At 39.5% G+C, this 16,962-nt stretch overlaps 2 protein-coding genes across 19 annotated transcripts in view; one reads left to right on the forward strand and one right to left on the reverse strand.

Annotated features, from left to right (window-relative positions):
- The window catches only part of TLCD4 (TLC domain containing 4), a 103,437-nt gene that overhangs the window by 37,507 nt on the left and 48,968 nt on the right, over positions 1–16,962 (forward strand). For 10 of the 11 annotated variants that reach the window (XM_077905523.1, XM_077905526.1, XM_077905530.1 and 7 more), the window contains one exon: positions 16,275–16,440. In XM_077905523.1, the coding sequence (XP_077761649.1) occupies positions 16,286–16,440 (155 nt within the window). In that variant the 5' untranslated portion in view covers positions 16,275–16,285. Of the gene's footprint in view, positions 1–15,065; positions 15,220–16,274; positions 16,441–16,962 lie in introns of those variants that run through there. The other variant, XM_077905529.1, reaches the window with a different exon arrangement.
- The window catches only part of LOC144318506 (uncharacterized), a 110,321-nt gene that overhangs the window by 18,269 nt on the left and 75,090 nt on the right, over positions 1–16,962 (reverse strand). Inside the window, exon 3 of one of the 8 annotated variants that reach the window (XR_013384471.1) lies at positions 2,639–4,740. The exons of the other annotated variants lie outside the window; for them this stretch is intronic. The gene's annotated coding sequence lies outside the window, so the exon portion shown is untranslated. Of the gene's footprint in view, positions 1–2,638; positions 4,741–16,962 lie in introns of those variants that run through there. 8 annotated transcript variants of the gene reach the window in all.

A 16,962-nucleotide genomic window follows, 5' to 3' on the forward strand; every position in this document is an offset into this window, starting at 1 on the left:
ATCTTTAGGGTTTAGGGCAGATTTTTTTTCTGTAGGTTAAGAGGACAAATGGATCCAGAACAAATTGCCTGGTGGATTTAGGCCACGTCCACTTTCATCAGCTGGATAGGGACCAGAGGGGCTCATAGTCTGATATGTGGGCTCATAACTCCCCTTTCAGCTTTGAGAAGTTCTTACAAAAGTGGATGAGATGTGTTATTTCAAAATCCCATGTGCTGATGAAACTCATTAGGAAATTAGCTGCCTTACAGAGAATCGGAAAAATATTCTCATTACCTTGTGTAAAGGGGTTAGATTATCAAAACTTCCTTAGATGTCTATTTCAAGATCTACAGTCAAACTGGAATCCTTATTCATAGTCTTTGGGATTGCCAAATAAGCTTGGAGTAATAGGTGAGGCAGCATGCAGCATCCGTAAGCTAATTTCCAGTAACTGGGTCCTGGGGTTTGATAATCAAGGGCAGAGTTTATCTGTGTGCCTTTGATTGCCTTTTCCTAACAACAAACACCTGACTCCTACACCTGGAACCCTCACCAGTAGGGCAAGTACCACAAAGGGTGGAAGGCCGCGTGCACAGGTGTCAGAGTTCACTGGAGGTGCTTGTGTACTTGCTTGCCTGTGTCATACGCATTCTGAACTCGTTAGATCCTCCCTTTGACCCATCCTTGCTTTGTTTGATTTTCTTTCCTTAGGGGATATGTTTTCAGCATTTCACATTCCTTCTCCTCAGCTGTCTGGTATAGATCTAGTGCTTTCTCTGATGTAATCTCTGAGCTCTGGACTTGCTGGTGTCCACCTGACTGTTCCCATAGAATCCCGTGTGGGGATCCTGGCCTGTGCTGTGCTGGTGTCCACCGTATCCTGCCATGGCCAACCTAGAAATAACCATTCATTGATGGGTTTATACATTGGTTTTGATTTAATTTTTACATTTTGGGGACATGGAAAATCTGTCTTGGTCAAGTTAATTTAGTTTTCTCCAAATAGGCTTACAAAAACCTTTCAAAAGTACACTTTGAAGGCATAGAAAACTTCTCCCTATTTGATATGTATTTACCTAGTGGAATGGGGGAAGAAGGAATTTTCATCTTGTGGAAAAATCAGAACAATTAAACCTTCCCTGTTTACAAAGCATTAACGTTTTAGGGACATAATTCCCCAAACTAGTCTTGTTCAATTAACATGTTTTGCTCTAGTACATGTGAGAACATTGAGACAATTAAGAATTTAAATTTTTTATGATTTATTATGTGCTATTTTCAGGACTTGCAAAGACTATAGCTGTGTTCTGACTGAGAAAGATTCTTTTGCCTTTTCGTATTTTAAAAACCTGTATGAATGTCACTAAACCAATTTCTTACCTGCTTTGTGGAGGAATCCAGGGCAAGATAAAGGCTCTAAAGGTAGGAGGCCAAGTTGCCCATAAGGAAGGCAGAGCCTGGGAGCAAAGGCAGCTTGTTTGGAGTATCCCAGCTTAGTATCTCCCAACCAAACCCTTGAGACATTAGACAATTTGAGGATTTGAGAATGCTTTATAATCTCAAGTTGCTAAATGTTTTCTTTAGTGGTTTTTTTTTTTTTAATTACAAAAGTGAAACTTGCTTGTTACAAATAACAAAAACCATGAAAATAATCAATACAGAAGAGAATGATAGTTCACTTCTTCCCCTTTCTCCAGCTCCAATTTCCCCTGATTTCACTCCCAAATACAGCCAGTTAGCAGTTTGGGGGTATAGCCTTTCTTCTCTATAAATGCCAAAATACTCAGGTATTTATGAAAAATGTATTATTTTACTGCCTGCTTTTTTTTTTTTACCCTATAGTGTGTGATAGGTGAATGAATGCCTTTCTGTATCATCTTGTTTATTTAAATGTCTGTATAACCTTTGCTAGTGTGGCTGCACCAGTATATTTAATCATTTCCCTATCATTGGCCCTGAGAGTTGTTTCTAATGCTGTTGTAGACACCCCTGTACATGCATCCATTGACACATTCCTGTTTTAAGGATAAAAGATAAAATCATTGGTATACTGCTTATTTTGTAATTCATTTAACACAGTGGTATCAAAATTTATATATTCTGTACATTTAATTCCCCAAATATTCATTCAGGGGTAAAAGCACTAGACACTATAAGGATTTCATAGTGGGGCAGTGCACAGCCCTTCCTTACAAGAACTCACCATCTGGCATAGGGGAATTAGGCATACACACTGATTATAATATCTTTAGTTTTATTTATACCCATCCTTATTCCAAAAGTGATTCGGGATGGTTTACAAAGATGCATATGATAGGACAAGATGCAGTAAATTTCAGATGAGAGTGAAAAATAAACCAAAGGAAAATAAGATGGAGTTATGAGGGAGGTTAGTTAGTGTACTTTGAAGTTTTGTCTGTAAACTTTCCAGCAGCCTAAGAGGAGAGGTAAAAACAGTCCACAACAAGGTTCAAGGTTTCTAGAAGAGAAATCAAATTGGAGAAATCCATCTATTCCTGATTCTAGGAGGTGAGAGAAATTTCCCCCTTTGGATTTTCAGCCAGAAAACATTGCATTTGCGATGGCCAGGATTCCCAACAACATCCCCAGTGTTGTACAGTAAAACCTAGTGACCTTGCCTTGTGATGCCGTATCATGCCTTGGCACTCCTCCGTGAAGGGCCATTAGAGTGAGAGGTAAGATCATGGGCTTAATCCAGAGAGAGCTTTAAGAGGACAGATTAAAACAGCAATCTGGTATTGTTCTCAGGCAATTTTTTCCTATAAGGTAGTACAGATTATATAATTTTTGTAGAATATTATGAGTAGAACCCACTTGCCCAGGATTTCTAGGCTTGCAACTTACACAGCAAGAAGTGAGGGTGTTTACTTATTTATTTTTAAAGTTTTTATTTGAATTCCAGTTAACACAGTGTAATATTAGTTTCAGGTGTACAATATAGTGATTCAGCACTTCCATACACCACCCTGCACTTATCATGATGAGTGCACTCCTCAATCCTCCATCATCTATTTCAGCCACCTCTAAGAAGTGAGGATGTTTAAACAGCATTAATGTATCAGAACTATAGCAATGAATGAAATATTTTCCTCTTAAAAACATACATGCACAAATCTGTAGTTGGTCCGTGTAGGAAGGATGGTACATGTTCACACTGAGAAGGGCTCAGGGTCACCATTCCAAGAAATCTCGAGAGCGTGTTCCAGCTCTCAGTTATTACTAAGTTGTAGCATGTGAGAGTGTTTGCAGGACTCCAAGATCTACAGGTCAGTGCAGTGTGACCTTGTTTTGTGAAGCTGGGAAAGTTCAAGTCTCATGAACCTTGAGTCTATGCTTCCATGATCACATTCACTCAAGTCTTAACTCAGGATATTGTCCCAGAACAGTTCTTTATTACCCAGCCTATGGGTTAAGCTAAGGTACTTATATAGGACTTAGCCTGAATTTAAACATGAGATTGTAGTAAATGTTAACCTTGAGGTCATCCGAAGCTACATGTGATTGTTTTGTACATCACCTCATGGCCTGAGAAATGGTTCAGGGAAACATGTCACTGTGTTCAGATTTTTTTGGCTGCCTGACAAGTGTCAAACTAGATGTCATGAGGCTGGTGAATATCCTGTTTATTGGGAAACAGTGCCGTTGGGCAAAGGCAATCTTACGGGAAGACGGGAGATGTCAGAAGAGAAGAGAAACCACTCTCAATGTACCTTGGTAGGGTTTTAAGTGGCCTTTAGGGAACAATATGAAAGGCCACCTAGAGAGTTTAAAAACTCTGGCTTCTTCTTATTTAAGCCACCATATCCCCCAATCAGATCAGAGGTGTAGACAAGCTGCAGGGCCCCTAGGCCATAGGTTAAAAGGAGGGGGAAATGATCACATTGCTTTAAATCCTGAATATCCTATCCCTCTGTGACTTGGTACCTACCATTTGAGACATGGGTGTAACATTTTTTGCTTAGGAAAAGGTGGTGATAACAGGTGCTATCCTTTATTGAGTGGTGTTTTGATGTACTCCTGAATAACCACCCCCAAACCTAGTGGCTTAAAACAGTGATTTATTCTTTCTCATGATTCTGTGGGTGGCTGGGCAGTTACTCTGCTGGTTATAGGCTCATATATATGGCTGCATTCAGCTGGAGGGTCCACTGGGCAGGCAGATCGGAGGAGGCTTACCAGTGTGGCACAGGTGGCTTGTATTGAGTGCTGTCTGTCAGCGGGGTGTCTCAGTTCTGCAGATGGTCTCTCATGCTCCAGTAGACTAGACCAGTTTCTTTATGTGGCAAGTTTAGAGCAATGCTCAAGAGAGCAAAAGGCAGATGCTCAAAGAGGTGCTTTGAGGCTTACTGAGGCCCTGGGATCCTCACAGCCTCTCTTCTACTCATTGTTTGTCATCAGGGGGCAAGGCCAGCTCAGATTCATGGGTGACAGGAGTGGTGATGTCACACTGCCAAGGAATTATCACAAGTGGCTACATGTGCCAAACACTGTGCTTGATGTACTTAATCCATCTCACTCAAACCAGACAACAGTCTTGCAATGTTTGCATTCTTATCCCTTTCCATAGGACTTGCAAGTCAGAAAGGTTACATTTTTCTTGCCCATGGCCTCTGGGAGTAGGATTTGATTTTAGGTCTCTCTTGAATTGAATGGAATGTATTTTAAGACTCAACAGGTGAGAGAATTTTGCTAAATTGTTCTTCAGCTCCTTTGCCCCATTAGTACTTTTTATGGCTCCTGTGGGGAGTAGGCAAAAAGAGAGAAAATGGAAGATAGGCGGGCTTTGTCCTGCCTCAGCCACTTCTCTGCATCCCAAGGACTCTCTCAGGGGTAATCCGATTGACAATTTGAAGGTGAGAAGGACCTCCCTGTTTCCTTAGGTTCTGATTTCCCAGCTGGCTTGGCAGTGATTCCTTTAGAAGAGGAACAAAACATATTTGGAAAAATCTTGCTCTGTCCAGCTTTTCCTTGATTTCACAGTGTTGGCAGAAAGCCAAGAGATGTCCCAAGCCAAGAGGCTCCCTTCCAGGAAGAGAATTGCAGGGAAATAAGGACATTGGATGTTGTGTAGAAGTTGGCTGCAGAACATCAGTCCTCTTCCCAAGTCCCCCAGGTGACACAGTGCCACCTGGTCCCTGCTTTAGCTGTTGGGCTCCTCATACACTAACCTCTTCTAAGGCTTGGGGACTGTGTTGTACTTGAAATCTTGAGTTTCTTAAGGATGGGCCCTCTAATTGTACATGCTTCTAACCCCCTTATTATTTGTGTCAAGTGCTATTTTTGTGCAATCTCCCAATTACTATTGTCTGCTAGCTTAAGACATTCTGGTTTATCCAAAATCCAGTGGCTGTCATTGGATCTCTTAGGTTTGCAAAACAAAAACTTCTTTATAAAAATTTTAAGTGGGGTTAGATGCTAGGAAATGTTTACCAGTTAAACAAAATGTAATCTGTACTCTGAGCCTTAAGGCCCTAGAAAATGGACTGAATTTCTAAGGTGAGAATTCTTCAGTGGATTGGGAATCAGGAACTAGCAGAGCAGTAGGGCGAGCTGGGAAGGCAGCCTTTTCCTGTCACTCTCCTACAGCCACACTTCTTGTTAGGCATTATAAAAATAAATCCCCAGGGTGCCTGGGTGGTTGGTTGAGTGTCTGTCTTCGGCTCAGGTTATAATCATGGGGTCCTGGGATTGAGTCCTGCACTGGGCTCCCTGTGGGGAGCCTGCTTCTCCCTCTGCCTGTGTCTCTGCCTCTCTCTCTGTATCTCTCTTGAATAAATAAAATCTTTAGGAAAAAAAATAAAGACAAATCCCATATCAAAGAGTAAGTGCAAAAGGAAATTAAAAAATGTGAATAAGACAAGACTTAAAAAGTTGATACAATATAGGTTAACTGTATTAGATTTCATTTTATTTATTTTCAAGTTAATAGCCAGAACATGTAAAAAGTGTAAGTAAATGTAAGCTAGGAAAATAAGAATGAATGTTTTATTAAAATCCTAATTAAAAGTACCTGTAATAGAAGGGAGACCTGATTAAGTGCTATAGGAAACCAAGGAGAGAAATTATTTCTTGAAACAGCAGGAATTCTCAGAGAGGGGTTAAGGAGCTGGAGGATTATGGAAGCTAGGTTGGCTTTTATGTAGCTGGCTTCCCGTAGACTTTCACACTAGTGCTAATGGTTCTTGAACTTGATGCTCAGAAAAGGAGAAGAGGTGGAATGTTTTCTGCACATAATTTTCCTTTTCTCGTATACCTTTCAATGTAGAATTAAAATAACAGTAATGCCAATAAAACCCAAAACCTATAACTGTAGTTAATTGAGACCTTTGTATATATTTGATTAGATGTTTAATGGTTTTTACATGAATAAAAAGATAAGAGTGTGTAGTGTGATAGTTATTCTTTACTGAGGGGGGTTTTATTGTCTCTGGTTAATTACTGACATTTCATAAGCATTTAGATAGATAATTGCAGTGTACCACCTATATGAAAATGCAAACAAAACTGAGAATGATTGGGTGAGGTGCAAGTATGCCTTTTTTTGATAGGGTTTTGTTTGGTTTGGCAAATAGCTTCTGTAGACCTGTGTTCATTTCTGAATAGCTTACAGTTTGCAAATAGAAACTTTTAAAACACTTTAACATGTTAGGCCTAGTGACATAGCTAAATCAAGAAGTAAGTACTTCTGTCGTTGATAAGAGAATGAAAATACAATGCAGATTATAATTATTATGAAACCTTTGAACACATACCATTTTTTATAAGGAGTTTGGGATAGAGAAACCATTTATGTTACTGCTATATTCTAAATGTCTGTCTATCCCCCACCCTAAAAATTCATATGTTGAAATCTCAGACTTCCAGCCTCCAGAACTGTGGGCAACAATAAATTTCTGATGTTTATAAGTCACCCGGTCTGTAAGTCACCCGGTCTGTGGTATTTTGTTAGAGCAATACAAATGGACTAAAACACATATTCAGTAATAGTTTACTTTATAATATTTCGTTGGTGCTCTTTACTTTTGGACATTCGAGGTGAGGATCCTTTTGAAGTAAATATGTTTTCATGCTGTAATACGGGGGTTGTCAATTTAGAATATTCTTTTTTTTTTTTTCAAATATTCTGACTATACTATAAAATGAGAGACCTGTTGTTGATGAGGTATTAGCAGAATGGAAAGCCCATGTAACGATATGAATGCCTGTTATTAATCATTTTTATTTAATACACATGTATGAGCAGAGGCCTGTATGTGGCAGGCCTGTGTTAGGTATGGGGATGCAGTGGCAAGGGGAAACAAGTTCATGTTTCCCACCTTCATGGGGTTCACATTTCACTAGGGGAAGGAGACATTGATTTAAATTGTAGCTATAACTGACAAAGACAAAGACTATGTGATCTCACTCATGTGGAATCTAAAAATCAGATTAATTAACAAGCAAAAAAAAAAAAAAAGCAGAATCAGACCTATAAATACAGAGAACAAACTGATGGTTGCCAGAGGGGAGGGGTGTGAGTGGGCAAAATGAGTGAAGGGGAGAAGGAGATATGGGCTTTCAGTTATGGAATGAATAAGTCACAGGAATAAAAGGCACAGCATTGGGATATAGTAATGGTATTGTAATAGTGTTGTGTGGTGACAGATGGGAGCTACACTTGTTGTGAGTGTTTCTAACATATAGACTTACTGAATTATTATGTTGTATGCCCAAAACTAATACAACACTGCATGTTAGTATACTAAAAAAAATATTTTTTTTTTTTAAATTGCAGCTGTAGGGCAGCCTGGGTGGCTCAGCAGTTTAGTGCCACCTTTGGCCCAGGGTGTGATCCTGGAGACCCAGGATCAAGTCCCACATCAGGCTCCCTGCATGGAGTCTGCTTCTCCCTCTGCCTCTCTCTCTCTCTCTCTCTCTCTCTCTCTTTTTCTCTGTGTGTGTCTCCCATGAATAAATAAATAAAATCTTTTAAAAATTGCAGCTGTAAAGGGGAAGAACTTGGCACTATGTCTATGAGAGCAGAGAAGACTGACCTGGTGCTGGAGCTTGGGGAAGGCCTCTCTGAGGAAGTGAGGGTTGACTTGAGAGCTGAAGAAGTATGAGAGTTAACCTGGGAGTGGAAGGCAGAGTGGGGGGTGGGGATAGGTTCTGCAAAGGCCTTCTAAAGGCAGAGAACGTGGCATCTTTAAGGAACAGAAAGGTCACATTAGTTGGAGTGTAGCAAGTGAGGGCAAGTGCCAGTTGAGGCTAGAGAAAGTAGGGTACTCATAAGAGCACTTGGAAACCATTGTAGGTTTTAAGTTGGGGGTAGGTGAGGATGTGACATAATCAAGGGCAGCTTTGAGTGAAGATTCCCCTGGAGTCCTCCAGTTTGTTTGGAGATAGTTGCCGGTTTACAGATAGTCTAGAAAAGTGATGATCATAGCTAGAGAAAAATGGATATTTTTGAAAGCTCTTTGAGAAATGAAACCCATAGACTTTTTGGATTGGATTATGGGGCATAGTAGGAAGGTCCAGAAAGCAAGTTATTAAGGATGGCTCGTAGGCTCTGGCTGTCAAATCTGGATATACAGATTTACTGAAATGAAGAGCCTAGAAGGGGACTAAGTTTAGGGGTCAAGTCATGAGCTTGGTTTCAGATGCCTTTGAAATCTTACGTGGTACTGACAAGTAGGCAGTGGGCTGTATACATCAAGAGCTCAAAGGGTTTGGGTGGGATATTTCAACTTGAGATTGTTCTGCATGTAAGTGGTTACTGATGTCACAGATATAGGTGAAATCACATAGGAAGCAAGTAGAGAGAAGAGGATCTGGGACTGAGCCTTAGGGAATTCTCTTATTTAGTGACTGGACAGAAGATGAAGTAAGGTGTTAGAGAAGCACAGGGAAGGAAGTATTACAAGGAGAAAGTGGTCAATAGTGTCTGACATTTCTGAGAGTTCAGGTAACACGAAGGCCATGTTAGGCTCATTGTTGACTTAGTGATAGCCATTTCAGGGGAGTGATGAAGGTGGGGACAAGAATGGAGTGGGCTAAAGAGCAAGAGAGATGAGATATGGTAGTATGGTTACACCTTTCTAGAACTTTGTCTTTCAAGGGAGTGGGGGGAGGGGGAGAGAAGGCAAGAGAGAAAACTATCAGATTAAAGAAGTGGTGGATTTGTTGATTTTTGTTTCTACTGAGAACTTGAGCCTGTTTAAATGCCAGTAGAAAAATCTAGTTGCAGAGAATAAAGGATCACGGGGAGCAGAAGATTCCCAGGGCAACCAGAAAGGATGGATCCAGAGTGCATGGGTTGGAGAGGTTGTCCTGGGATGGAAGGACAGATGGGTGAAGATGCAGGTAGTTGGTGACTGCGTTTTCTTATGTTGGCTTCTGTTCTTTTATGAGGTCGGATGGGGGTTATCTGTTGAGAATGGGGGTGCGTGGCTAGAGGTTTGAAAAGTAGGGATGATTTGGAAAATGAATGGTGGTGTGTGAGAGGATGGGTCAGCCAGGGCAGTGTGATGGGAGTGCAGCCAGTGTTGAGGGCTGTCTAATCCCTCTGCCATTTTTCACTCACCAGCCCCAATCCCTTCTGGTGTGTGGCACTTCCCAACAGAGCTCTGATTGTTTAGGGCTCATCGCTGAGTAAATAGTTGAGCAGTTCTGGGGTTGGAGCTTTGCCAGCTCTTGGCAGTGGAAAAGGAATGTAGGGTGCTAGTAAGAGTAAGAGTATTACTAAAATGATAGGCTCTAGGATCTAAGCTGATGAAAGAGGGAAGTAAAACATAGGAAAGGGCTGGTGGGTTGGGAACAAGCCAACAAGTCAGTGGACTCAAAAATGTTGTAATACTGAGCACACTTGAAGAAAGGTCAACAGGGGAATACTTGAAATGTTATTGTGGAGGCAGGAAAACAGTGAGTCAGGAATGATAAAGGTCCATAAGTGGTTGAGGTGGCATGGAAGAGGTGCCAGTTCTGATGAAGAAAGAAGGACAGGGTTGTTAAGGAAGGCTGCACCTTCTACGTAGTGAGAAGTCACTCAGGGTGATATTAGGACTTGAGGAGATTGGGGAACTGGGACCAAAGTCTCTGACTGGGAGAAAACATCCAAGAGGTTGGAATATAGAATACCAGTGAGGAGAGGGAGAGGTGGCATCACTAAATAGCAGGAGCAAAGCATTCTGGGTGTTTCCGGGCAGCAGGGGACAGGAGGAGTCAGGCCCAAAGGAGACCATGAGGAGTAAAGAGGACATGGTGCCACCTCCTGATTCCGAAGTGTGGGACACCAGGCAGCGACGACCTGAGGGGACTGGAGGGGTGGGGGAGGGTGGTTTTCAGAGCTCACAGAGGAGAGGCCAAGGACAGAGATCTGTTCCCTGGGCACGGAGCAGCAGCCCAATGGGGGGCCTAGTGGGAGGCTTTGGGAGGTGAACAGTGAGGGGCTGGGTCAGGTGGCTGCTGGGGAGAAACTCAGGAGCATGATAGGGAGAGTCACGTGGTCTCTGCAGATAGATATCTGCAATGGGGTCTGCCTGCATGTGAGAGTGTTGTTGACTAATGCCAACTGGGAGGGGTTAGGGGCCTAAGGGCTAGTGGCCAGACGGTGGTCTTATTGCCCTTGGCTGGCGTGGTGACAGACCCAGAAATTGCATACCCTCTTGCCGCTGGGGACGGATAGTGGTGGAAGCAGAAACATAACTGAATGTGCACCGTATGCCACGTACTGTTCTAAGTGTCCAACATACGTATGGTTCATGCCTCATGACAACCATGCCAAGCTAGTAGTATTATCCCCATTTTACAGGGAACTGAGGTTCAGGTAAGGCAAACTTAGTAATCTGTCCTGGGTCACACAGCAAGCGGTGGAATGAAGTTCAATCTCAAGACCGCAACTAACTCTGTGTGTTCCCCACTGAGTTATATGTACTTAATATTTTCCTACATATGTAATTTTGATTTTTAAAAACCTAAATGATAGACTGTTGAGAAGTTTACATAGTGTTTAATGAAAAATTGTCTATTTTTAAAAGGTTTTGTTTATTTGACAGAAAGCACAAGGGGAGTAGCAGAGGGAGGGGGGAGGGAGAAGCAGGCTCCCTGTTGAGCAGGGAACCCAATGCAGAGCTCCATCCCAGAACCCTGAAATCATGACCTGAGCTCAAGGCAGGTGCTTAACTGACTGAGCCACCCAGACATCCCCAAAATTGTTTTCTTTTTTTTTTTTTCTTTTTTTTTTTTTTAGATACCAAAGTTCAGTTTAGTCCTAGAATTAGAGAATCTTTCTTTTTGAGAGTGCTCTCAACGCCTCAAGTCCACCTCCTTGAGGTCCTTTTACCACCTCCATGATGGATACTTGGGCACTTCTAAATTGTTAGAAGGTTCTTCCTTAAATTAAGCTGAACTCTTCCCTCCCTGTAATTTTTGCCCATTTGTGCCATTTTGAGTAATGCAGAATCAGTTCCTTCTTTTACTTTTCCGCATGACACCGAAGATGTTTGCAGAATGCTCTTGAGTCTTTTCTAAGTAATCTTGTTCCCAATGATATGTGATTAATTCAGAGTAAAGTGAGAATAAGTATCTTGATCCAAAGGTATACTTTTATGCTGACTATAAATGAGCCTGAACTTTTTTTTCGTATCTTCATTACATTATCTCTCATTGGTTTGTGTAATTTAAAATGCTAAGGCTTCCACTGTGTGTGTGTGTATGTGTGTGTGTGTGTTATGTAGCTATTATACTAAATCTTGTACTTAGGTATTGCCTTTAAAAAATGTATTCCTATTATACTTTTTCTGATTGAGATTCACTATTTCAGCTTATGAAGATAACTTAGAAACTAATTCTGTTAACCCATTATATTAGCTATCTTTTCCAGCTCTGTATTATATGCAGATTGAGTACCATATAAATATCTGTAAAAAATGTTACATATAAGAGACCAAGAGGGAACCTTATGGGATAGCAGGAGTTATTTCTCAAGTCTATTTCAGATCATATGACCTGAGCCAAAGGCAGATGCTCAACCACTGAGCCACCCAGGTGCCCCTCCAAGATTCTTAATCTAGGTCAGTAATAAGCATTGTCCATTTCCCCCCTTTTCTTGTCTGATTCAACGAATGAAAGGGGCACTTTGCTTTCTACCGGAAGCCTTGGTTTTCTGGGGAAATTTGTAAAAAATCATTGGATTTGTCCTTGATTTGGCATGACTGATGAAGCAAGCAGCTGCTTAATAAGAAACAAAGCTGGGAGTAGAACAATTTAATTAGCTTCTGTCTGTTGAGCCTTTAATAGAAGCCACAGCTCCACTGACTATATGGAGCTCTTTAGTTTTAAATGAAACATTTTTGCAAAGGGAGACTCAACATGTACCCTAAAGACCCCAGTTAAGTGAAAGTGAATCTGTTAAAAATAAAAAATAAGCCAGACTTAACAAAAAGTAGCCTTTTAGGAATGAGGAATTTCTTTTTTTTCTTCTAAATTATTATTTAAATTCTAGTAAGTTAGCATATAGTGTAATACTGGTTTCAGGAGTAGAATTTAGTGTGCACCCAGTGTGCACCCAGTGTGCACCCAGTGTGCATCACAAGTACATCACCATTTAGTCCTTCTTCATCTACTTCCCTCCATCAACCCAGAGTTTGTTCTCTATCATTAAGAGTCTCTTATGGTGGGATGCCTAGGTGGCTCAGTTGGTTAGCATCTGCCTTTAGCTCAGGTCATGATCTCAGGATCCTGGGAATGAGCTCCACATTGAGCTCTGCATCGGGTTCCCTGCTCAGCAGGGAGACTACTTCTCCTTCTGCCCTTCTCCTTGCTTGTGTTCTCTCTCTCAAATAAATAAAATCTTTTTTTTTTTTAAAGTCTCTTATGGTTTGTTTCCCTCTCTTTCTTTTCCCTTCCCATGTGTTAATTGTTTTGTTTCCTAAATTCTGTATATGAGTGAAATCATATGGTATTTGTCTTTCTCTGACTGACTTATTTTGCTTAATATCATACAGTATAGCTCCAACCACATCATTACAAATGGCAATATTTCATTCCTTTGATGCCTGAGTAATATTCCATTGTGTGTGTGTGTGGGGGGGCGGTTTGTGTCTATAACACCTCTTTTTTATCCATACATTAGTCAATGGATGTTTAGACTCTTTCCATAATTTGGCTATTGTTGATAATGCTGCTATAAATATCAGGGTGCATGTGCCCCTTTGAATCAGTATTTTTGTATTCTTTGGGTTAATCCTCAGTAGTGCAATTGCTGGATCATGGCATAATTCTATTTTTAACTTTTTGAGGAACCTCCATACTGTTTTCCAGAGTGGCTGCCCCAGTCTGCATTCCCGTTAGTAGTGTAAGAGGTTTCCCCTTTCTCTGCATCCTCACCAACATCTATTGTTTCTTGTGTTGTTAATTTTAGTTATCAGTTAATTCTGATAGGGATGAGGTGGTATCTCATGATTTTGATTTGTATTTCCCTGATGCTTACTGATGTTGAGCATCTTTATATGTGTCTGTTAGCCATCTGTATGACTTCTTTGGAAAAATGTCTATTTATGTCTGCCCATTTCTTAAATGGGTTGTTTTTGGGGTGTTGTTTTGGTAAGTTCTTTATAGATTTTGGATACTAACCTTTTATCATATAAGTCATTTGCAAATATGTTCTCCCATTCCATAGGCTGCCTTTTAGTTTTGTTGATTGTTTCCTTCACCGTGCAGAAGCTTTTTATCTCAATGAAGTCCGAGTAGTTCATTATTGCTTTTGTTTCCCTTGCCTCTGGCAATGTGTCTAGTAAGAAGTTGCTCTAGCCAAATCAAAGAGAGTGCTGCCTGTGTTCTCTAGGATTTTGATGGTTCCCTATCTCACATTTAGGTCTTTTGTCCATTTTGAATTTATTTTTATGTATGGTGTAAGAAAGTGGTCCAGTTTCATTGTTCTGCATGTTGCTGTCCAGTTTTCCCAACACCATTTGTTGAAGAAACTGTCCTTTTTCCATTGGATATTATTTCCTGCTTCATTGAAGATTAGTTGAACATATAGTTGTGGGTCCATTTCTGGGTTTTCTATTATGTTTCACTGATCTATGTGTCTGTTTTTGTGTCAGTACCATATTGTCTTGATGACTACAGCTTTGTAATATAACTTGAAGTCTGGAATTGTGATGCCTCCAGCTTTGCTTTTCTTTTTGAGGGTTGCTTTGGGTATTTGGGGTCTTTTGTGGTTCCATACACATTTTAGGATTATTTGTTCTAGCTCTGTGAAAAATACTGGTGGTATTTTGATAGGGATTGCATGAAATGTGCAGATTGCTTTGGGTAGGATAGACATTTTAATAATGTTTGTTCTTCCAGTTGGAATGAGGAATGTCTTTAATGGTGAGTTGTTCAAGTGTTTTTATGTTAACATGCTGGGTAATAGTTCATAAAATGGATAATATTGTGTGATACCTACTATGTTTTATAATATAACTTAGAAATCATTAATGAGGGCAGCCCCGGTGGTGCAGCGGTTTAGCGCCGCCTGCGGCCTGGGGTGTGATCCTGGAGACCCAGGATCGAGTCCCATGTCCGGCTCCCTGCATGGAGCCTGCTTCTCTCTCTGCCTGTGTCTCTGCTTCTCTTTCGCTCTCTCTGAATAAATAAATAAATAAATCTTTAAAAAAAAAAGTTGCATCTTGAAAAAAAAAAGAAATCATTAATGAAACAAATGCTCATTATATAGTTGGAATTTTAACAAAAGTTAATGAGTAGCTTATGTCCAGCCACCCACCAGGACTAACAGGGAACATACAGAATCCTTCAGGGCAAGCTATCCTCACAATGAAGCTTAAACTCTCCACTCTTTTCTGGTTACTGGTTTCATTTTTTAATATTTATCTGCCCACCTGGCCTCCAGATCCCCATTTACTTTAATCTTAGAAAACCATTTTCCCTATTACATCTCACTTAGTGAATTATAATGTTTAATTTATGTACAAAACTTTTATGTGTTATTTGGTTAATATTAAACCTAGGTTAAAAGATCACAAATTAAATTTTTAATACCCTAAAACACATGTTGAATTGTAAAAAAAAGTAAATGAACAATAAGGTTAATGGAATCTCAGGGAGAAGAATTGTAATATCAATATTTTTACTGAGCACACACATCAGAAAGAAAGAATGGGGAAAGAACTCATTACAGACACATGAGTTCTGTCAGAAGGGGTCCTGTGGGAGCCTGATTCTTATTATGAGGTACTGGTTGGAAGGGAATGAAGTGGGGTTATTGCTAGTACAGTCAATGACTTGGCTTTTCTCTAGTGAATTGGCTTTAGTAGGTGACTTTATTTCTTCACATGAGGCAGCTGGAAATATGTATTGATTCATTTCCTTTTCTTTTGAGGGTCAGCTCTCTCAAAGATGGAGCCATTTCTAGAAATGCTGTATTTGCTGAATATGAGCAAATGCTTTAGTGTCTTTCTTTTGGTCTGAATGTTCCGAAGATTTTTAGGATCCAAATACAGTTCAGTTCAGTGAGATGGAAAGCATACTTTGAATGTGTATATATGCATATTACTATTCTTTCTACTAACTCTACCATTAAAACCTGAAGTTCTTTTATAAAAATCTTTTATTTTAGAGATAAAAAGCCATGGGCTATTTTTGGTTCAAAGATGTGTGTGATTGCAGAATACTTCTTAAAAGTTAAATTCTAATTTAAGCAGCAACAGTGGTATAGTTCTTTTTTTCTAAGATAGTATTATTCTTCTTAACATTTTAATTTTGTTTTAAATGTCATTTGTCTCACTGTACAATTTTTATAATATAATTATTTTGTTTTGCTGTTGCAGATAATCTTGGTTTTATTATGATTTTTGGCCTAATTGTTTCTTAGAAATTATCTAATGAACTCGTATAGATGAGGAAGTTGAGGCATAGAGAAATCAGGTGATTTTTCCTAAGTTTAATTAAAAATATTACTAAAGGAATACCTTCAGTTATAGTACTTGAAATGCCCTCCTAAACTCTAAGACTTAGATAATTTTGGAAATCATACTGTTAAATTTGCCTTCTAAAATTGACAATAGTGAGATATTTAAGATAATTTTCCCTTTTCTTTAAATACAAATACAAGATACGTGACAAATAGCTGATAAAGACTTAAAAGTCTTTTAGTTTCCTTGTATTCTGGTATTTGTGCAAGTTAAAATACATTATTAAAAATGTAAGCACATAACTCTTTTAAAATAAAATTAGATTTATTATGAGCAATTTAAAGCAATTGACAGCTATCTTTTTTTTCTTAACAGGTTGAAGAAATATGGACACCAACACCAAAGTGGTCTCCAGCACTGTTTTTACCAGCTTTTTCACCTTTCAGCTTCTTTTCTACTTTATAAGTTTCTGGTTTTCAGCAAAAGTTTCTCCAGGTTTTGTTAGTCTCAGCTTTGAGAAGAAGATTGAATGGAACTCCAGGTAAAGCATATGAAAATGTAACTGATTTTTGAAAGTTAGTTTTATGAAATAAAATTATCTAAAATATTTCCAAAAAATTGTTCATTTAAGGTCTAACAAAATTTAAGGTCATATTTTTTTTATTTGACCTTAGGAGGAAAAGGAAAGTAAGTAGATAGATCTCATACAAGAAAATTCTAAAAATTCTTCTATTGAAAGATGTTAGGAAAAATTGAACTTTCTGGGGAAGCGTGGGAACATTTAAGTAGATTCCAGCTGACTTCAGAAGAGTCCTGTTTTACATTCTCCTCTGAAACGTTTATGATAACAAACACATGCTCTCTGGAAGTGATCACAGAAGTTAATGTTGGCTGGGGCTGTGAGTAGCCTATATATAGTGTTGTCTGGTTTAGCCAGACTGAAGGCAGTTAAATGCTGTACACCAAAGAGTGTGGTAAATGGTTAAAATATCTGTCTCTCTTTTAATGAACTTTTTATTATAATTCAGCCCACCAGAATCTATTTTTTGTTAAAGTAAAATAC

Source organism: Canis aureus, chromosome 8 (genome assembly GCF_053574225.1).
Source record: "Canis aureus isolate CA01 chromosome 8, VMU_Caureus_v.1.0, whole genome shotgun sequence".
Lineage (NCBI taxonomy): Eukaryota > Metazoa > Chordata > Mammalia > Carnivora > Canidae > Canis > Canis aureus.